The sequence below is a fragment of the Syngnathoides biaculeatus genome, chromosome 14 (assembly GCF_019802595.1).
Source record: "Syngnathoides biaculeatus isolate LvHL_M chromosome 14, ASM1980259v1, whole genome shotgun sequence".
NCBI lineage: Eukaryota > Metazoa > Chordata > Actinopteri > Syngnathiformes > Syngnathidae > Syngnathoides > Syngnathoides biaculeatus.
In genome coordinates, this window is record NC_084653.1 from 5,525,312 (window position 1) to 5,545,870 (window position 20,559).

Here is a 20,559-nt window from a genome sequence, read left to right on the forward strand (position 1 = left end):
TGCGTGCTTCCATCTTTGTAAATGTTCCTCCTCCTGCTCCCTGATTTCACTGCAGATCACAATATCATCTGGTGTCATCTGATGTTCATGGTCCAGGGGGATTCCAGTCTAACCTCATCTGTCAGCCTATCCATTACTACAGCAAACAGGAAGGAGCTCAGAGCGGATCCCTGATGCAGTTCACCTCCACCTTAAATTCTTCTGTCACACCTACGGCACATCTCACCGCTGTTCTGCTGCCCTCATACATGTCCTGAACTACTCTAACATATTTCTCTGCCACACCAGACTTGTGCATGCAGCACCACAGTTCCTCTCTTGGTACTCTGTCACAGGCTTTCTCTAGATCCACAAAGACACAATGTAGCTCCTTCTGACCTTCTCTGTACTTTTCCACGAGCATCCTCAAGGCAAATAATGCATCTGTGGTACTCTTTCTAGGCATGAAACCATACTGTTGGTCGCATATACTTACTTCCGTCCGGAGTCTAGGTTCCACTACTCTTTCCCATAGCTTCATTGTGTGGCTCATCAACTTTATTCCTCTATAGTTCCCACAGTACTGAACTTCGCCTTTGTTGTTAAAAATGGGGACTAGCACACTTTTCTTCCATTCTTCTTGCATCTTCTCTCCCGCTAGTGTTCTAATGAATAAGTTGGTCAAAAACTCCACAGCCACATCACAGTGTCATAGCAAAACTAAAATTATCACACCACAGCAAACAGAATAGCATAACTAGCAAATAGTTAAACAAATAAAACAAATACTGAAGAAATAATTGACACAAAACATGCACTTAAAACGCTATTTACATCCTTAGTGCCACTAAGCATGCTGTGCGCATGCAGGGATGCTCTCCCAGCATTTACTACACCCGATTTATCATATGCATGCATCCATTTTCCAAGCCGCTTGTCCTCACAACGGTTGTGAGAGTGCCAGAGGCAATCCCAGCTAACACCGAGAGCTCTGCAGGAGAGAGGTCATGAGAGGAAATGCATCTTCAGACCTTGGACCAACTGCACAAAAAAAAAAAAAGAAAAGTCTTTAAACTTTGTCAGTTTTCTCATTTCTGATAAGGATCAGGATTATATGTACTTCATGTTCATCTCACCCAGGTTTTGAGGAAAACTTGGAGGTGCAAGGTGAGCTGATCCTGCAAGACAGTTTCCAGGTTTGGGATCCACGCTCACTGATCCGAAAGGGACGTGACAGACATCTCTTCCTGTTTGAGTTCTCTCTGGTCCTTAGCAAGGAGTTTAAAGACTCAGCAGGCAGGACCAAGTACCAGTACAAACACAGACTACTGGTGAGTTCAGCCTAACTTGACCCTCTTCGGATTCTCATTTTTGCTTAGAAACATTCCTTTCCTATCTGCGCAAGACGAACCGACAGTACTTGAAAGATAGATTGTTAAAATTTCAAAAAATGCTTAGCAAAGGTACAGTACCTCAATGCAACCTTTCAATCACCATTAGCATTAGGTTACTCCCGCAGGAAAAAAAATCAATTCATCAATGTACAGTATTGCATGCAATTCTCAATATCGATTCAGCAAATTGTCTGAGTTGAGCCACTTCCTGGCGCTTTGCACCTTTTAATGTATTGTATTGAAACATAGTTACTAAATCAAGTTCTGCTCATTTGTTAACCAAAAAAAATCAAACATACCTTTTTTTTTTTACTTAAAACAGCCCCCCATGTATGCTGATCTTCAGTTAAAATTATGCTGCTGTTACATTCATCAAGGTACAGACATCAATCCATCCATTTTCTGAGCCACTTATCCTCATATGGGCCGCAGGTGTGGTGGGGCCTCTCGCAGATATCTTCGGGAGGAGGTGGGGTTGCCAGTCAGTTGCAGGGCTCATATAAAATGACAACCATTCACACTCACATTCACACATACGAGCAATTTAGAGTATTCAATTAACCTACTGTGCATGTTTTGGGCTGTGGGAGGAAACCGGAGTGCACTGGGTAACCTACGTAGTCGTGGGGTGAACATGCAAACTCCACACAGGCGGGGCGGGGATCTGTTCTCGGATTTGACCTCAAAACTGTGAAGCAGAGGATCTAATCAGTCGTCAACAGTGCTGCCTCAAGGTACAACGTTTATGAAAAGTTTAAAAAACAAATATATGTAAAAACACGCCTGTTGTTCTACTTCAACATGTTTCCATTATGTCATATGAAGTTATATAAAAATGATGATTCTTTTTCTCAGCCACTGTTCCTTGCAAACAAATTTCATATTCATAGTAAAATATTTTCCAGATATACTTTAAAGTATTAATTCAGAGGAAATTTATTTTATTTGTCTATCATACAAATGTAGCTAAAATTTCATAAAAAAATATTTTTAAAATTCTCAATACAACAGAAATTAAATAAATTAGCGCCAAAGTGCACAATTTCTTTGGAACCCGAATGACTCTGATGTCTGTTTCAAACCGAGGCTGTGTTGAACCTACTTCTGTGTGACGTCACACGTAGACAACCCAGTAAAGACAATGACTTCCTACAAAGACTATCATACACGCTGCGAGTGAGAGCTCGAGGAGATAGACATCAGTGATGAAGAAGTTTTTATGGAATGCTCTGTGGAAGAGATAGGAACTGAAGAGGAGGAATTTTCTTATGCTTCCAATGTTCGAAAAACAGGCGTAATCCAACCATATACCTATGTTCGAACCGGAGTTGACGAACGCAACACAAGTACAGGATTCGGCGAGACCTGACTAAGTTGACATGGAACTTTGCACACAAAACATATACAGGTATGTGCCTCAAGAAATCTACGTACACCATGTTAACGAAACAATCTAATTCAAACACGTTTAAAAGTTTGATGCTGCTTGGACACAACAGTGAGTTGTTTCTTGTTGTTGTACTAGCGACTGAGTCGGCGTAAAACAAAAATCGAAACCTTCGGTATCGCTCTGCATTTAAAGATCACTTCTATAGTACACTCTGAGTTGGACAGTACAGTACACTTACATTTACCCAGTGATTATAGTGATTATCGTTATTTAAACCAAATGATCAGTAGTTGTAGCTCATAGCATATACATAGAAATATGTAATTTGTATTTGTATCTGTATTAGAAGGCCAAAAGGGCCAAGTTATAAATTTACCATTCTCCATTTCTTAAGTTTTGTTAAAGTAGCTTTGCATACATTCAAGTAGGTCACATTTTCGTTCTTTAGTCAGAAGATAATGAATGAATAAATGATGGGGCTTTACGCCACAGCGGCATTACTTCAGCCTTATCTTGGCGAACAAAAAATAGTAATGAAATACAACTTTGTTCTTAAAACAAACAAAATGACATTATTTTAACTGATTGTATTTTTTACCCAGGTCTAAATGTGGAAATTGCCAGCCAATGCCTTCCCAGAGAGAATGCCAGTGCTGTTAAGTTACAGAAACCGCCCACAAGTTGGATGGAACCGCCTTGGCTTGCATTGTTAACCATGAAGGCTTTCACCCAGTCTGCCTAAACCCATTTGTATTGGAGACAGCCTGGCATGTCTTTCAATACCATTATGGCAGAAACGCCTTCACAGGAGAAGGACGTCAAAGAAATCGCTACATGGCGTACAGACAGTTGGTAAAGTGGTCTTGAGGTCCTCTTGGCAAGAGCAACAGGGTTGTTATACCAGCATGTGCTGTGCAGAGAATCTGAGCAGCATTTCCACCGCCATGACTTGAAGATGATGCTGCGTTCACAGGATTGATGCCCAGCTGATGAAAATTGCCCTTTTCTTTGCATGATATCCAAAGTGTGGGTATTGATGGACATTGCTGGCAGTATGTCACAGCTTCGACTCTAAAATATCTTTTGTTGTTCTGGTGCAAAATTTGCCTTTCAAATTGATTAATTAGAGTAAGCGAAATGGTTAAATAATTTGTGATATCTGTATCACAGCACTGAAAAAGTTTCTAAACCAAGTTATATTTTTACTAATCACTGAAGGTGAAAACATCATTCAATAAACATTTGTATATGCACATACTAAATGTGATATTGTTTTATTCCATAAAATGTCATTAGGAGCTGGAGAGTTCAAATCCAGAGTATGCCACCTCACCATATTTACAGAGGTTCACACAAGCTGATAAAATGACTATTGAACAGACCAGACTAATGGATTAACTTTTTGCATCATGCAATATGACTGGTTAATCAAGATGCATAAAAAGTTTGTAAGATAAAACTTCTGCTGCTGAAGTTCCATCAGGATAGAATTTAGTTTCACTTTAACAAACCGGACACAGTTTTTAAATCAACTTCTTCAAATTCATACTTTTTTTTTTGTTTTCACAAGATATCATTTCAACAGCTTTGATTTGAAAATCTTGAAAAATGATACCGAATAGCGAAGTCTTTGCTTGGTTTTGTGTACTGGCTGCTGAGAAGTGGTGGTGATTGGGCGTCAGCAGAGGAAGTCATGAGGTCCGCTTCCCGTCCGGAGCTTTTCTAACAAGCGCTCCACATAACCTGAAACATGGAAATTACATTTCTTCATACATATGGAGATACTGCTGTCCTGGTTTATGAGGCATTGAAATTAATTCAAATTCAGATTTATAAAATTTATCTGACCCTCCTATTCACAGATTTGAGGACTACATTACAAAAAAACTAACGTGATGGATTATTAAACTTACTCTTAATCTTTCTCGTTTTTCATAAGCTCGTCTTTTACGTTTGGAGTTACAGCTCTCTTTGTCTGGTGAAAGGCACAAGTGGATAGTTGGACAGGCACGAGGAAGTAAGATAAAATAAAAAAAATATTTCATTCATATTTTCAATTTTGAATATTTTGTCAGATCAGAGTAATGTCTATTGTCTATAGCCCATTCTTCGCGTTATTTACATCCATTTAGCCCATATTTTAAATAATGCACCAAAGATTTGAGAGCACACACTGCTGTAGTTGAATTTGAGGAAGACCTCAGCATTAACGGTACACTAACTTTATAGAGTGTGCAAATTCCGCCACCTCCTAAACATCACATGGATACGGAGTAGCTGACATATATATCTGTATCGGTATTGTACTTACATTTAAAACGAGGTAGATACTTGTCAATACTAAACAATTGAACATGTACGTACTTACTTGCTACCGAAGCCAAGTGAACGGTGTAACGGTTTTCAAAGCAGTCTGCCCTGAAATGCTTGGAACATATTACTGTCCACTTTGATTTGTAAGGCCAATATGCCCATTTTGTCTTCACAAACCTGGTCCATAACCCGCCTATCTGTTCATCTTTCAGCCATTCATGTAAGTTAATGCCATCAGTGTTTGACGCAGAACAGCCGTATACACCACACTTCCTCACCATCTTTGCTAGCTTTTCCACTCTCTGGGTAAATGTTGTCTTGAGGTGACGTCACATTCCGGGGAGTTACGGAACTTGCCGAATCTAAGTGACATTGCGGACAAAATCTTGAGGCTGATTTTGACACTAATTTATTTTATTTCTGTTGTGTTGAGAATTTTTAAAATATTTTTTATGAAATTTTAGCTACATTTGTATGATAGACAAATCAAATACAGTACATTTCCTCCAGATTGGACCTTTAATTAACTCTCACTGATTGTTTCATCCAAAAGTACAAAATGCAATGCATGGTCCAGTGCAATCAATGGAAAAATTTGTACTTTGTTGTGATTTTTTTGTTGTTGTAATTCTACTTCTGACTGGTCACCGATGTTGGCAACACGGGATCGATTCCCGCTCTGTGATGATGTCGTTATGTGGCCTGCGACTGCCTAGCGACTAGTTCAGGGTGTAGTCTGTCTTTTGCTCGACGTTAGCTGGAATACACTCCAGCACTCCCGCAACGCTGGTGAGGATAAGTGGCTTGGAAAATGGATCGATGTGTACTTCTAACTTAATTGATATCGGAGTATTTAAATTAATATCAAGTCGACTTGTAATAAAAAAAAAATCAATATCGAATCACAACTTAAAGATTCAAAATCGAATAGAATCTTGAAATTTTTAACAATGCTCGGCATTACTCCTGAGCAACCTTTACCACAGGACAAGAGATATATTACCCACAACTCCTTACGGCAGCAGTATTTAAAAGAACAAACCACCAAAGATTAGAAACCACATGAAGATTAGTCCAAAGTTTTTTTAACCCTAACTTCAGGGCGCACGTTATTCAGTAAAATTTATCACGACAGGCCTATTTCACATCCCAAATAATTAGATGATGTCAGTGCCAGTGTGTGATGTGACATAAAATACTTTTGGGTGGAAAGTGTTAGGTCTTAAAACTTACATACATGTCCCGACAATGAAGAATACCCTCACACACAGAGGCTGTTACGGGTCTATTACAACATCCAGAACCTCCCAGATTCCCATTCCAAAAGCATGCATTTTTGGTTAAATGAATACTATAAATTGTCTTTGGGTATGAATGAGTACAAATGGTTGTTAGCATATGAAGTGTCTGCAGTCCAGGGTGTGGCCTGCCACTCGTCCTGTAATCTGTGACCCTAATGAAAACAAGCACTAAAAAAAAAGGATGAATGGATGGATGGATTTTATATATTGACACTGCTTAAGTGTTAACAGCACTGTCTTAATTTTTACTGCAGACATCAGAGTTGGGAGTGACGGAGCACATTGAAGGCGACCCTTGTAAATTTGCACTCTGGGCCGGGCGAACCCCCTCCTCGGACAATAAAACCGTACTGAAGGAAAGTAGACGACGCATACGCAGCATGTATGGTAAACAATGTCGGGTAAATTTCATGGTTCTCATGCAGGCTTCCAGTGTAGAAGCCAAACAGGAGTGGATAAAGAACATCCGGGAGGTGATTCAGGAGAGAATGACTCATCTGAAAGGGGCCCTGAAGGAGCCTGTTCAGCTGCCCAAAACGGCAACACTCACCAAATCCCGCAATAATGCCAAAAGGTGACAAGACCCTTGAATTAAATTTGTAATGCTTGTCAGTACATTACAAAATACCACAGCAATCCCCTGATGCCCTTCAAATAAACTATCGGATAACATCACTTTGAGGAAACAAGAAGAATAAGAGTAAGAGGAAGAAGCTTGCTTTCAACTAGACTTTACACAGATTTCGATCGGTTTGGCCAATAATCGTCATTTTTTGCTGATTGACGGATTGGTTTTGATGTCATAATTTGCCTATCTAAGTGACGTCATCGATCAGCTCTGAGAAAGATATTTTCTCGTCACCGTCCTGCACAGTATATCTGGTTTATTTTTGTTTTTCTAGTATATCTATATAGTTTTTTTTCATGTGTTTTGACATAGTAATGTAAATATTTAATGGCCAATAAAGTTATTTAAAAAAAAACAGCGCAAGAAGACGGCTGAGAGACAGCACATAATGCTCAGATCAAACTACTAGACAAATTTAGTCTTTGATTTAGAGTGGATCCCTCCGACTCTATTATAAGAAGAAAATAGAGAAAAAAAATGTGTGTTAGCGATCAAAGATGAACACGACGTTTGTATAAGGCTTACTTGAGGATTCTTCACGGACATTTAATGCGATACGGCTCCCAAGCAGACAACTAAACGTTATGCAGCCTAGCATGCTCATGCTACCGCTGGAACACATTGTTTGTTCAACTGAATTTCAACCTTTATGGAACCAAGGAACATATTTTATACTAGAAAAATCTCACGACACACTAACAAACAAGAATGACCAATTGCTCTAGCTTGTGATTGGTTATTGTCTTTTTAAACTCGCTGATCAGTGATTGGCCTCTAAAATCCTGATCGTGTAAAACTTATTGGTCACTATTACTGAAGTTTAGTAGGGACTTTCCTGCCTCTTTTTCTTGCTCTTAATTATATTGCCGTAGATCTCAGTGCTGCCACAACATGAAACTATAGTGAAGTCTGACTTGCCTGTACATTCTGAAATCTCATTAAAAAAAAAAAAAAATAATAATAATATATATATATATATATATATATATATATATATATATATGTATAGATTCCATTTCTGGGATATAAAGCTGCAGGGTCACAAAAGATGATTGGTGATGTAGCTAGGTCTCACTGTGTAGTGATTTGAAGTAGCATTCAAATATTTTGACACACTTCCCAAGTGAGTGAATGAGACGTTACGGGACGTCCAAATATATGACCACACCCCAGCGTCACGATGCACTTTTCTTTTTTCGTAATGGATATCCTTAATTAATTTCTTGACGTTACAGCTTGTTGATAGAATTTCTAAGAATTTCCTTGCATGTGTTTAAGACCCTTATTAAAGCTGGTCTTCTTATTTGTGCATTGTGCATGTTTATGATCAGGGGTGGAGGTGAGGACGGTGATAGTCAGGGAGATGGCAGCAGCCAACCGGACACCATCTCCATTGCATCCAGAACTTCGCAGAACACAATAGACAGTGACAAGGTAAGGAAGCAAGTTTACACATTTGAGTCATAGGCTGTGTTCAACTTATAATAACTCCCTATCCACGCTACAGTCAGTGCCCTGTAAAGTGAATTTGCCATTTTGTTTGCACATTTTGGTGGAATGCTGTTCGAATGTGTAGTGTGTATTGGTTATTCATTAAAACATGCCCACAATAGATTCCACAATGGATTTAGAAACGCAGTGAACAATTGATGGTCACTACAAAAGTAATATGTCCTACGGTACATTGTACTAATGCAGAAAAGTCATTTTCTGTAACCGTGGTTTTGTTTGACTTTTGGAACGAGACAAATTCATGAGTTGTGTGTGTGTGAAAATATCTTATAGATACACATTGTATCCAACTCAAAGTTAGAGATATTGGGCTTTCGGGTGAAAGTGCAGGTGGGAGGCAGGTTACACCCTGAACTGATTACCAGCCAGTCGCAGGGCACATTTAAAAAAAAAAAAACAACCAATAATTCACACTCACATTCACGTCTTTTCACCTTTTCACCACCCTAGTTCAGTTACAACTAATACTAAACCACAGAACAGTTAGATGTGCATTCCAAAGTTTAGATAATGTTCACATGTCAAGATTATAGTGCATTTTAGCTTCATCTGGAAATTTCACTCTAAAGCCCAGCATGCATCAGCTTTTGTGCGCAGTGTAAGTAGAACAAAACAAACACCAGAGATGGTCAAAAATGGCTTTGTATTAATTCTGTAAATTACATTAGTCTCAAAAGGATATAATGTATTACGGAAGGTTCACCAGCTAATACAATTCTGCAGCAGCGATGACTAATTAGTCGCTCAATTAGTGAATAAACTATATAGCCCACAATATCAAAATCCCAATATACTGATGAGGGAGTATTTCTGTCAATGAGTGAAGGATGTGGAACTGCAACGTGAAAGTCAAATTTGGTGCAGTGCATATAAAATAAATGTACAGTACCTAGAAATTGCTTCCTGACCTATGTGGTCTTTCAGGCAGCTACGAGGGCATTAGCAGGGAGTTTTTCAGTTCATTGAGTGGTCGGAATGACTGTAGTGATGGTTCCACATGTAACGACTCATCGGTACGGAGGAGGACCCAAATGCAGGACTCCGGAGGTGCAGAGGCAGTTTGGGAAAAGTGTTTATTCGTTCCAAGGTCGGGGATCAGGCAGACAGTCAAGTAGAGCAGCGGTAACTAAGACGTCAGGCGTAGAGAGCAAGTCCGCTGCCAAGCAGGGGTCGGTACACGGGAGATCGATCAGAGATAGCAGGAGTATCAAAGAGGTCAAACTTACGGGGTCGGTCGGAGGACAGGCGGAGGTCGGTAGACCAGGGTTCACGATCAAGAATACGGGAGCGCTTCCTAATCAGTGCAGCTGTAACCGCACAGTCAGGGCAGGACCATGACAGCACGAGCTATAGTGCTTGTGCGTGTTTAACAGTTATATCTATATGACTGCACCAAGACACCAGTGGCCATGTAAAACCTGTTCAGGTTGTGTACTGCCGTCTGTCAGGAGTCTTCCTATTAAGTAACAGTCACTCACATTTGAAAAATGTACGGGTGTGGTCAGTCATGCCCGCAGATATAAAGTTACGGGTGTGGTCCACTAGTCATGCCCGCAGATATAAAGTTGCAGGTGTGTGTTCTGCTTGTAATTATGAGTGTAATCCTTTAAGAGTGGAGGGGGGCAGTGTCAGGTAAACTAGGAAACTGTGTTGGGTAAACTCGGAAGTAGAAGTTGGCTGAGGCGCAGCTCGAAGACCCTGTGCTTCCGTGTTAAAAAAAAAAAAAAAAAGACGTCAGGCTGTGGTTCACTGTGCTGGATCGATTATATATATATATATATATATATATATATATATATATATATATATATATATATATATATATATATCGATTTGCAAGTGCGATGGCACGCGGGTGCGTACGCTCCCGTCAAATCACAGTGACTGAATTAAGCAACCTCTCATGTTCAAGTAAGCTCATGAGCTCATGAAGAATGTTTTTATTTTATTGTTTCATTTTACAGTTTTAAGTAAAACAAAACAAATCAATGCATTTGTCTAGTTGTTTCACCAGTAGCTAAGTCTTGGTTTTCTGTGTTACATTTTGAGTGATGGATGAAACTTTGTGCAGGACGGTAGCGGATCTGGTTAGATCATTGGCCTCACAGTTCTGAGGACTGTGGTTCGAATCCCAGCCCACCTGTGTGGAGTTTGCATGTTCTTCCCGTGCCTGCATGGGTTTTCTCTGGGCACTCCAGTTTCCTCCCACATTCTAAAAACAGGGATTAATTGGAGATGAATTGCCCCTTGGTTTGTTGTGAGTGCGTCTGTTCTCTGTTTCCACATGCCCTGCGATTGGCTGGCAACCAGTTAAGGGTGTATCCCGCCTCCTGCCCAAAGATAGCTGGGATAGGGTCCACCACTCCCATGACGCTTGTGAGGAAAGCGGATCAGAAAATTGATGGATGGATGGGGTAAAACTTTGAATCAGATAGAACTATGCAGAAATTGAGAACTGCTTACAGTTATGTATTTAAAGCTCAGCATTCATGTTTTGTCTGGCAAGCTTTACTTGTGAACATTCAGAAAACCTTTAAATTGTTAGAATTTCAAGAGAGTTTGGTGTGGCATTAATTTATCCGCTCTGATTCCAGAGTTTTGAATTTGATGCCTGTAGTTCGTAATGATTTCAAACGATGGAACTTAATGCGATGGAGTTTGGTTTTGTAGTAGTTTATTTGTTTTGGTTCCACACAGTATGGGAATCTTGTTACAGTATGTGCAGGCTTATCTAGAGTAATTTACTATGAGGTGTTTGAAGCAGTTGTGTTCTGATGGTGAAATTTAATTGCACACAAGCGGCAAACATTAAAATAGTTGTAAAGTGGACTCACATATTACACAGTATATCATTCAAAGTAGATTTTTACTAGTTTTATCATCTACTCTTCCACAAATACATACTGTATGACAGTGTTTTTCAACCACTGTGCCATGACACACTACCATGCTGTGTCGTAGAGGCTGGTGTGTGGAGGGAAATCATCCAATTTCACCTAAGGCGATAAAAACAAAAGCTTGTGGTTCCCATTTCCCGACCAACCCTAAACATTCGCGACGACTCAAACATTTTTACATCACGTAATAAATATGTCAGGGGTGTGTTTTTTCATGGCCACTCTCACATTCGCGACGTGTTCTCCGCGCTGCAGCTATAGCACAGAGTAGTCAGGTGTTTGATATGCCGCCACGTCGTGGTGGCATGGCCCTGTGCCACTTCCTCGTGGGCGCTGCTGTACCCTGATGATGTCGTCTATTTAAGGCTTATTTTTCATGCCACTTGTTGCCAGATCGTTGTGTGTATATGCATGTATGTTCACGAGCGTCAGCAAGCATAACTGCCTCGTCCCATGTGATAGCGTGACTGGGCCATATCAAGTCAAGTTACGTTTTTTATGTTTTGTCAGGTATGATTTTTAACATTGACTCATATCTTTTGCACCAACCCTTCAGGAGTATAGATCTCGTTATGCACGCGAGAGCCTAAATTATCAAGAACTGACAAAAAAATGGCAGAACCATGTGCGGGAGACAGAGAAAATAAAAATATACAAAAATAAAATAACATTAACAACAACAAAAACATGCCTACCGTCCCTAGTTCTGAAATGTAGGAAATCGGAACCCCCCCCTTTTTTTTTTTTTTTGCGCATAATTGACGAAAATGAATCCACAGATAATGTGCAATTGCCGACTGTCCGTGCTGTCCAATGATGGGCACAGTAATCATGTAATACCCTTCTATATCAGTAGGTGGCAACAGTTAGCTAATTACTGTGTTTAGTGACACGTCAGGTGGTGGTGACAGTCATATTGTTCCTAGCGAAGCAATACGGTGACAGTAATGGATGGGTTTTTGAAATGGAAAGATGCTAAACCAGAATTGAACAATGGAAAAAAATTCTGACTCAGATGAACGCTCAATTGTGAGTGGAGGTCAAAATAAACCAAAGACAGTTTGCTCGCAAAAAGTGTCTGGTGTGAGGCAATATAACAAAAGCTATCTTTCATTTGGATTTACGCTGACCCGGATCTGACGATTATGACTCCGGACCATTGTGTTTGGTGTGTGGTGAAATGCTATTCAACACTCGAATGGTTCCAATTAATTTTAAACGGCATCTCCAAATGAAACATTCTTCATTTCAGAACAAGAATGCAAAGTTTTTTTTCGCCTTCATGCATACACAGAGGAACGTTGATGAGAAAAAAACATAAGGATCAACGAGAAAGCCCTTAAAGCAAGCTATCACATTGCTGAACTTGTAGCCAAAAAAGTCACACTGTGGCAGAGACATTCATACTTCCCGCCTGTAAAGCCATTGTAAATGAGATGCTTGAACCTAAAGCGGCTAAAGAAAAACCCAAAGTCCCTCCTTCATTTAACACAATTTCTATCCACAATTTCTGTATCTGCAAACGTTGAAATTTTATTTTTGGAAAATGTCCATCAGTGGTTCAGTTTTCATTGCAACTTGACAAGTCCACTGATCTTCGTGGATATGCCTAACTTCTGGCAAATGTTTGGTTTGTGGATGGATATGTGATAAGAGGAAACTCTTTTGCAAACCATTGCAACAACAAACAACTGTAGAAGATTTTTTTGGGGTCCTGTCTGAATATCTTTAACAAAGTGGACTTAAATGGGAAAACTGCACAGGTGTCTTCACTGATGGAGCGGAAGCCTTCGTAAACCATAGTCGGACGCACCAAAGGCTTTGCAAGCAGAGTGAAAGAAAGAGGCCCTCGTAGCCAAGATCTTATCAGCAGACCTATGTCCTGTGTTGGAAGATGCTGTGCGCATGGTGAACTTGGTAAAATCACGACCCGTGAAAAGTCGCATATTTGCATCTTTATGTGAGGAAATGGGCATGGAACAAAAAGCCTTATTGTTCCATATGGATGTTGTCCCGTGGCAAGTAACTGGCCTGTGTTTATGAACTGATGCAGGAAATAAAAGTGTTTCTGAAAAATGAGTAGTCCAATTACGCAAAACTGCTTTTACCTGATGGGTGGTTTGAAAACCTGGCACACTTGGTGGATGTTTTACATCATCTAAATGAACTCAACACATGCATGCAAGGCTGAAATGAAAGCCTGTTTACAACCACAGATTAAATAAAAGGATTCTGCTCAAAACTGCAATTCTGGAAACAACATGGAAAATGGAAATTTCAAAATGTTCATACTCACCATGCAATGGCAAAATATCAATACAGCAGCATTATGTGAGATATTAGTTATACAATTAAAAACACTTGAGGAGAAGATGTCATTTTATTTTTCTTTAGCCATCATTCAATGAGGGACCCATACCATTCAGCATCGGTTGGTGGAAGGGAAATGACTTTACAGGAAGAGAAGGAACTTACTATACTGAGACAAAATGGTCAGTTTTTTATTTTGTTTGTGATTGTTTGAATTGTATTCATTATGCTTTGGTGAGAACGACTGTACATTGTTCATATAGGTGACAGAGGTGGTGGTGTGCTGTGGGACTTTTAGAATTAAAAAAGTGTGCTTTGGCTCGAAAAAGGTTGACAAACAGTGCTGTATGGTATATTAAATGTCATTAGTTGCATTAAAATCTTGCATCGTTGTTTAGAAGTTTAAGTCCTAACTGCTAATTTACATATGTGTGTGCGCATACACACCACACACACACGCACGCACACAACACACACACCACACACACACACGCATACTGATGTCAACCATGGCCATCCTCTGTTGTATTACACAGTGTGGCCTTTTCACTGTGCAACCTCACGCCCACACACTGCTTGGCCCTTAAATGTCAGTGCTGTAAACACTCATGCAGACACATTTTGTGACGTTTGTTGTCACATCTTGTCCTGTATCCTGATGCATTTTTGGATTGTTTTTTATTAGCGAGCTATATTTTTTTCACTCAAGGATCATTTCAGTTTTTAATAGAAAAAGGTTCTCCTAAATTTATGGGGGGGGGGGGGGAAATAATATCGAACAAATGTGTATTGTTTTATCTTGTGAGCATTTGTGGGCTAAATGTTATTGAGCACACCACTGTGGAGCACCTGGTTAGAGCGCTGGCCTCACAGTTCTGAGGACCGGGGCTCAAATCCTGGCCCCACACGTGTGGAGTTTGCATGTTCTCCCCGTACCTGCGTGGGTTTTCTCTGGGTACTCCAGTTTCCTCATGCATCTCCAAAATATGCAATATTAATTGGAGACACTAAATTGCCCTTTAAGTGTGATTGTTAGTGTGACTGTTGTCTGTCTCTATGTCTCTATGTATGCTGCAATTGGCTGGCAACCAGTTCAGGGTGTATCCCGCCTCCTGCCCGGATTAGCTCCAGCACTCCCATGTCCCTTGTAAAGATAAGCGGCTTTGGATAGATGGATATATATAAAGCATAATGTTTTGAATTTCTTCCAATTTGTGTCTATTGATTTTTGATAAAACTCAAAATACTGTCAATGCACCCTGGTATAACAGATTCATCCCTCCGTTCTCTGGAGCGCTTCTCCTCACTCAAGTCTCGGGTGAGTTTGAGCCGATCCCAGCTAATTTTGCGAAAGAGGCAGTATGAAGCCCTAATTGGTCGCCAGTCAAATTATTGCACATACATGTATAGACAAACAACCATTCACACACACATTCAGACCTACAAGCAATTTCAATTAAGCTAACATTCATGTTTTAGGAATTTGGGAGGAAATTGGAGTGCCTAGAGAAAACCTACACAGGCACGGGGAGGACACATAAACTGAACAGAGAAAAGCCGAAGCCCACGTTCAAACTCATGACCTCTATCCTATGAGGCGATGACTGACAGCCTTTCCAAGGTGTAGTCTGTCTTTTGTCCAAATTCAGCTTGGATAGGCTCCAGCTCCCAGTGGGCCTTAACAAGAAAAGTTGGATGGAAAATAGTTGGATGGATTATTTTTTTTTGTGTTTATGCGGAATTTCTTTCGACGTGTCCCATTAGGGGTTGCTACAGTGTTTCATCTCAGATGAACGCTCATATTTGTTTGGCACAGTTGAAAATAAATTAATTTATTTTTAGTCCTCATTCCATCCTAAACATAAAGTTTAAAAAAAATTATTTATAAATGGTATTATGACTTTGTGGGATAAATGTTTTATATAATTTTTCCCACAGTCTGAAGATGCACATCGCTGTGTAACAGTGAAATATTGCCCAAGTTGTCTATTACCATTCACGCATATTAAGTTAGTTCCTTCACGAGTTCTGTGTGTTCTTGGCCCTCTGGCAATGAGAGCATCTTTCTTGGAATTGTGATGGCTCATTTTACAGTCATAAGAAAAGTTGTGCTTTTTTAGTTTATTCTTTTTTCTTTTTTTGGGGGGATCCTCTGTTGTCTTCCTAAGAGGATCAAAGGAGTGTGGAAAAAACATTATCCAGATCCAAACGTAATTTTCTTCATTTAAACAACATTTCATACGGTTATCTCAGGACATCTCTCATGCAAATCACCACAACTTGAATGCTTGGTCACCACTTTTTGTGTAGTGCAGTTATATATAATGTTTTCTGTTTAGCTGTCTTTTACAGTAAGTAAAGAGGCTGAAAATTTAATCGAGAAAAATAATTAAGACTGACTTGATTTCATAATCGCTGAAAATGGAGTGTACTTGGAGGCTTTGTCAAAGGGAAAACTAAAACCTGTTGATGGCATCTTATGAAGGATTTTTAATGATCTTGTAGTACCGCAACACATTGAAAGACTCCAAAGTTAATGATAGCAGCACCACGCTGGCATAGTCATATGTTCCATCGTGTGTTTGTGTGCGTTGTGCGTGTGCAGGGTGAGAAGCTACTGGGACTTGTTGGAAAACTTTGGTTTTTTTTAAACAACCTTGTTTTTTTCTCCTTATTTGAGTAGAGAGTGGCTCCATAACAGTGAAAATTATAAAGTAAAACCTAAAAATAAAATCTGTTCCAGATTAAGATATAGTTTTAAATTTCAAATTACATCACCAGAAAAAATCTGTTCCACCCTGGCCATCGTAAAACATTTCCAGAGGATGTTTCTAGCAACATTTTAATCCTATTGAGCAGAGGTTAGTGTGTCAAACTAAGGTATTAAGTCAATGTATGAGTTTCAAATGACGGTTTCAGTCTCAAATGAGGCTGTCAAGATAGGGTTAACCTTCAAAGTAGTGTTTCAAGCTAATTTTATGTTTTTAGGATTGGTCTTAAAGTCCTAGATTTCACTAAAACAACTTTTTCTAGTGTTTGGGATCTTATATACCCTCTATGATGTATCAGTAAATATGGGAAATTTGGATAAAATCATCGCCCATTAAAGTCCATGCATTCCTGACTTCCCGATGTTATTCTGTTGAAATCACTTTGTTTGAATTTCTCAAGCTTATCCATTGCACAAGTGAACATTTCCGCTCATTTCACAGGATTCAAACCAGGGTGTCAAAGTTTGTATGTTGCATGTTAAGAAACACAAGGAAAAGCAAAACTGCGTATCTCAGATTGCTTGTTGTGCTCGACAGGGTCGACAATGCAATTACATCATCACCAAAAAGGTGGAACTGAAGTGTAGCTTGGCTGCTGGCGCATGAATTCCAATGCTTAGTTGATCAGACAAACGCAAAAAAAACCCCCAGAAAATGGCAAAAATGTGGTAGGCTTTCATCGTGAAATGCAAGGCAGGCACCTGTCACTTATGCTTGTAACGCAGACCTTTCTGTCATGACCCATCGGAACGGAGGTAGGACCCAAATGCAGGAGTACACGGGAGACGCAGAGGTAATTCGGGAAAAACGTTTATTGTTCCACAGTCGGGGATCGGGCAGGCAGTCAGGTGCAGCAGCGGTAGTCAAGACGTCGGGCGTAGAGAGCAGGTCAGCGGGCAGGCAGGAGTCGGTACACGAGAGATCGATCAAAGCAGGCAGGAGTATCAAGGGAGTCAGGCTTACGGGGTCAGTCGGAGAACACGCGGAGGTCGGTACACCTGGGTTGACAATCAGGTACACGGGAGTGCTGGAACGGGGGATGAACTGCAACGATCTGGTGCCGGACCAGTCGTCCCCATGGTCCTATATACACCGGGGCCAATCAGCCAGCGCGAGGCGCAGGTGTGTGCCTCCCAATCAACACGACTGCGCCGGCACCCGCGCAGCCAGGGCTGGACCGGCAGGATCATGACACTTTCTCTCTACTTACGAGTATGATGGCTGAACACTAGCCCAACAAATGGAGGCTTGTATATAGTGTGTTCGGCAATTATACTCAATGTCCTCGTTTATCATCACTAATTCATTGTTGCTCCTTCTATCATTCATGTTTACATAGCAGCTTGGGAGTCCGTCAATTGTGTTCAAGGACACTGTGCAAATGAGTGAATTTGTTGTTTTGTAATACAGGACATAGTTGAATTGATTGTCAGGAATGTTACTATTACTTTTAGAATACCTTAGTGAAAATACTGTGATCACACTGTCATAAAATTGAATTTTTGTTTTTTAATATAAGAATAGACCAGATCAAATATTTTGTTTATATAGTCTCCCAGGGGCAGCACAGTCCCGCAGCTGAAGAGGGTTGGCCTCACAGTTCTGAGGACAAATCCCAGCCCCACCTGTGTGGAGTTTGCATGTTCTCCCCATGCCTGTGTGAGTTTACTCCAGGCATTCCGGTTTACTTTCCCAAAACCCCAAAAACATTCCATAATTGGAGACTCTAAATTGCCCCTAGGTGTGATTGTGAGTTAAACTGTTGTCTATCTTCATGTGCCCTGCAATTGGTTTGCAACCAATTTGGGTGTACCCTGCCTCATGGATTGATTGATGGATAGATTGATGGATGGTCAGCAAGAGCTACAAGGAATACAACCATCATTCCTGTCATACCGTGCTGTTTTTTGTTGAGTAATTTAAGAAAAAAAGCCCCATTTTTGTTTTAATTACTCGTTAAAATAAAGGCCATTCAAGGATTTTCCTCATGTTTTTACTCCTAGGGTGGCCTGAATGTGGCAAAACATCCATGAAATGCAGAAATGAAATGCAAATGTTTTGAGGGCAATAGCCTGTCAGCAACATATTGAGAGAGTGGGAGGGGGAACTAACTGATTTAATTTGGGAACAGTTGAACTGAACTTTGTTTTTTTAACTATTTCACATAGAAAAAGACTTCCTAACACTGACATTACTTACCTACAGGGTAGTTAAAGGTTTTGCTCAGTGAAGTCACTGTGTAGCCAGTATACTACCATCTGATATGTAAGTGGGTAAAATGAGTCATGTTGTCAAAAAAATATAGCAGAAAGGACTCATGGGTAAAATGGGTTATGTACCGAAATGAAAGAAGGTTCCAGACATTACTTGAGTTATTTAGTTAGAGCTCTCAGTTCCATGAGGCACACATTGACCGCAATTGCGGATTCTGTTATCTGTATGTTTTTATGGGAGCAGGTGAATGGCCCACTGCCCAACCCCAGCACCCAGGATCCTCCTTGGTCCATGTACTAACCAGGATCAGTCTGCTTAGCTTCCAAGATTGGGGATTCTCAAAGCACCGCATGGGGGTGGATATTTGAGTACAGTACTAAAATATTCGAAAGCTACTGCCCTGCATTCTTTCAACCCCCCCTGTCATATTTTGGTTAATTAAAACCACTGCTTTGGGTCCCTGTGTTATAAATCTGCCAAACATTGTTCTCAAAATGAGAAGGTTGGTCCTCAAATTGAAAAGTCCTCCTCCTCAAAAAAAAAAAAAAAAAAAAAAAAAAAAAAACACTGCTATGGGTGAAAGGCAGGGCAAACCTTGACAGGGCACTTAAAATATAAAGTGCTGTGAAAAAGTATTGGCCGCCTTCTAAAATTTTTTATATTTTTACAGAGTTTCCCCACATGAACATTGAAGATAGTCAAACAAACCAATAGACTAATATAGCCCAAGTCAACTTAAAATGCTGTTTTTAAATGATTTCATCAATGAAGGACAAAAAATATGCAAAGTCACTTGAACTCGTGTGAAAAAGGTTAGATCATGAATTAATTGTGGCTAATAATTTTTTTTTTCACACCCAAGCCTGATTACCTCCAGACCAGTTCAATCACAAAACCGCTTCAACAGAATCTGTCTCAACAAAAACTTGCACAATAGATCTACAATAGCTGCAACAAAATGACAGTAGTCAAATTAATTCCTGAGCAGTCAAGAAATGAACATCTATTGGTCTGAAAATGGTTCTAAAAGGCATTTCTAAAATCAAAGTGATATATTTTTTTATTTTCTCCTCCCTTAAAATGAAAAATGTATTACTTATCAATTTGTCACGTCCATCGGAAACGAGAGTAGGACCCAAATGCAGGAACTCGGAAGACGCAAGGTAGTTCAAGAAGAGACACATTTATTGTATGCAGAGGTCGGGGGTCGAGCAGGCAGTCCGGTGCAGCAGTGGTAGTTGTGACGTCGGGCGAAGAGAACAGATGAGCGGACAGGCAGGAGTCGGTACACGGGGAAACAATCAACGCAGGCAGAAGTATCAAGGAGTCAGGCTTACAAGGTTGGTCGGAGAACGGACGAAGGTCAGTACACACAGGTTCAATCAGGAATACGAGAGTGCTGGAACGGGACATAAAGCTCAACGAACTGGCGGAGGACCAGTCGTCACCGGGTCCTATATATACAGGGGATGATCAGCTCGCATGAGGCGCAGGTGTGTGCCTCCCAATTAGCGCAGCCGCGCTGGCACCCGCACAGCTCGTGCTGAAGCGGCAGGATCATGACACAATTTGCAAATTTGGCAGATTTAATCCTGGGTGCGCCTGGTTAATAATTAAGAATTAATAATAATAATTAATAATTTGCTATTAAACACTCACTCATACTACATGATTATTTAAAATGTTTTAATGTATTTCATTTTCCAGCAAAATTAAAGAAAAGCCTTACTGTATGTGAATTTTTACTCCCCCTCCCCAGATTTTGGATTTTTTTTCTTTGTGGCAAACAAACAAAAGACTTATTTTTCCTACACTAAATTGATCAGCCTGAGGCGGCATGGTGGTACAGC

At 40.2% G+C, this 20,559-nt stretch overlaps 1 protein-coding gene and 1 long non-coding RNA gene across 3 annotated transcripts in view; one reads left to right on the forward strand and one right to left on the reverse strand.

Moving 5' to 3' along the window:
* Nucleotides 1-20,559, forward strand: part of kalrna (kalirin RhoGEF kinase a) — a 242,497-nt gene that overhangs the window by 138,751 nt on the left and 83,187 nt on the right. For both annotated transcript variants that reach the window (XM_061842645.1, XM_061842646.1), the window contains exons 35-37: nt 1,120-1,310; nt 6,632-6,951; nt 8,337-8,439. In XM_061842645.1, coding sequence (XP_061698629.1) covers nt 1,120-1,310; nt 6,632-6,951; nt 8,337-8,439 — 614 coding nt within the window. The remainder of the gene's footprint in view (nt 1-1,119; nt 1,311-6,631; nt 6,952-8,336; nt 8,440-20,559) is intronic.
* Nucleotides 520-2,103, reverse strand: LOC133512721 (uncharacterized). Its single transcript, XR_009798272.1, has 3 exons — nt 1,673-2,103; nt 1,116-1,247; nt 520-1,020 (listed from the first exon to the last, which is right to left on the reverse strand). It is a non-coding gene; the product is annotated as an uncharacterized LOC133512721 (long non-coding RNA).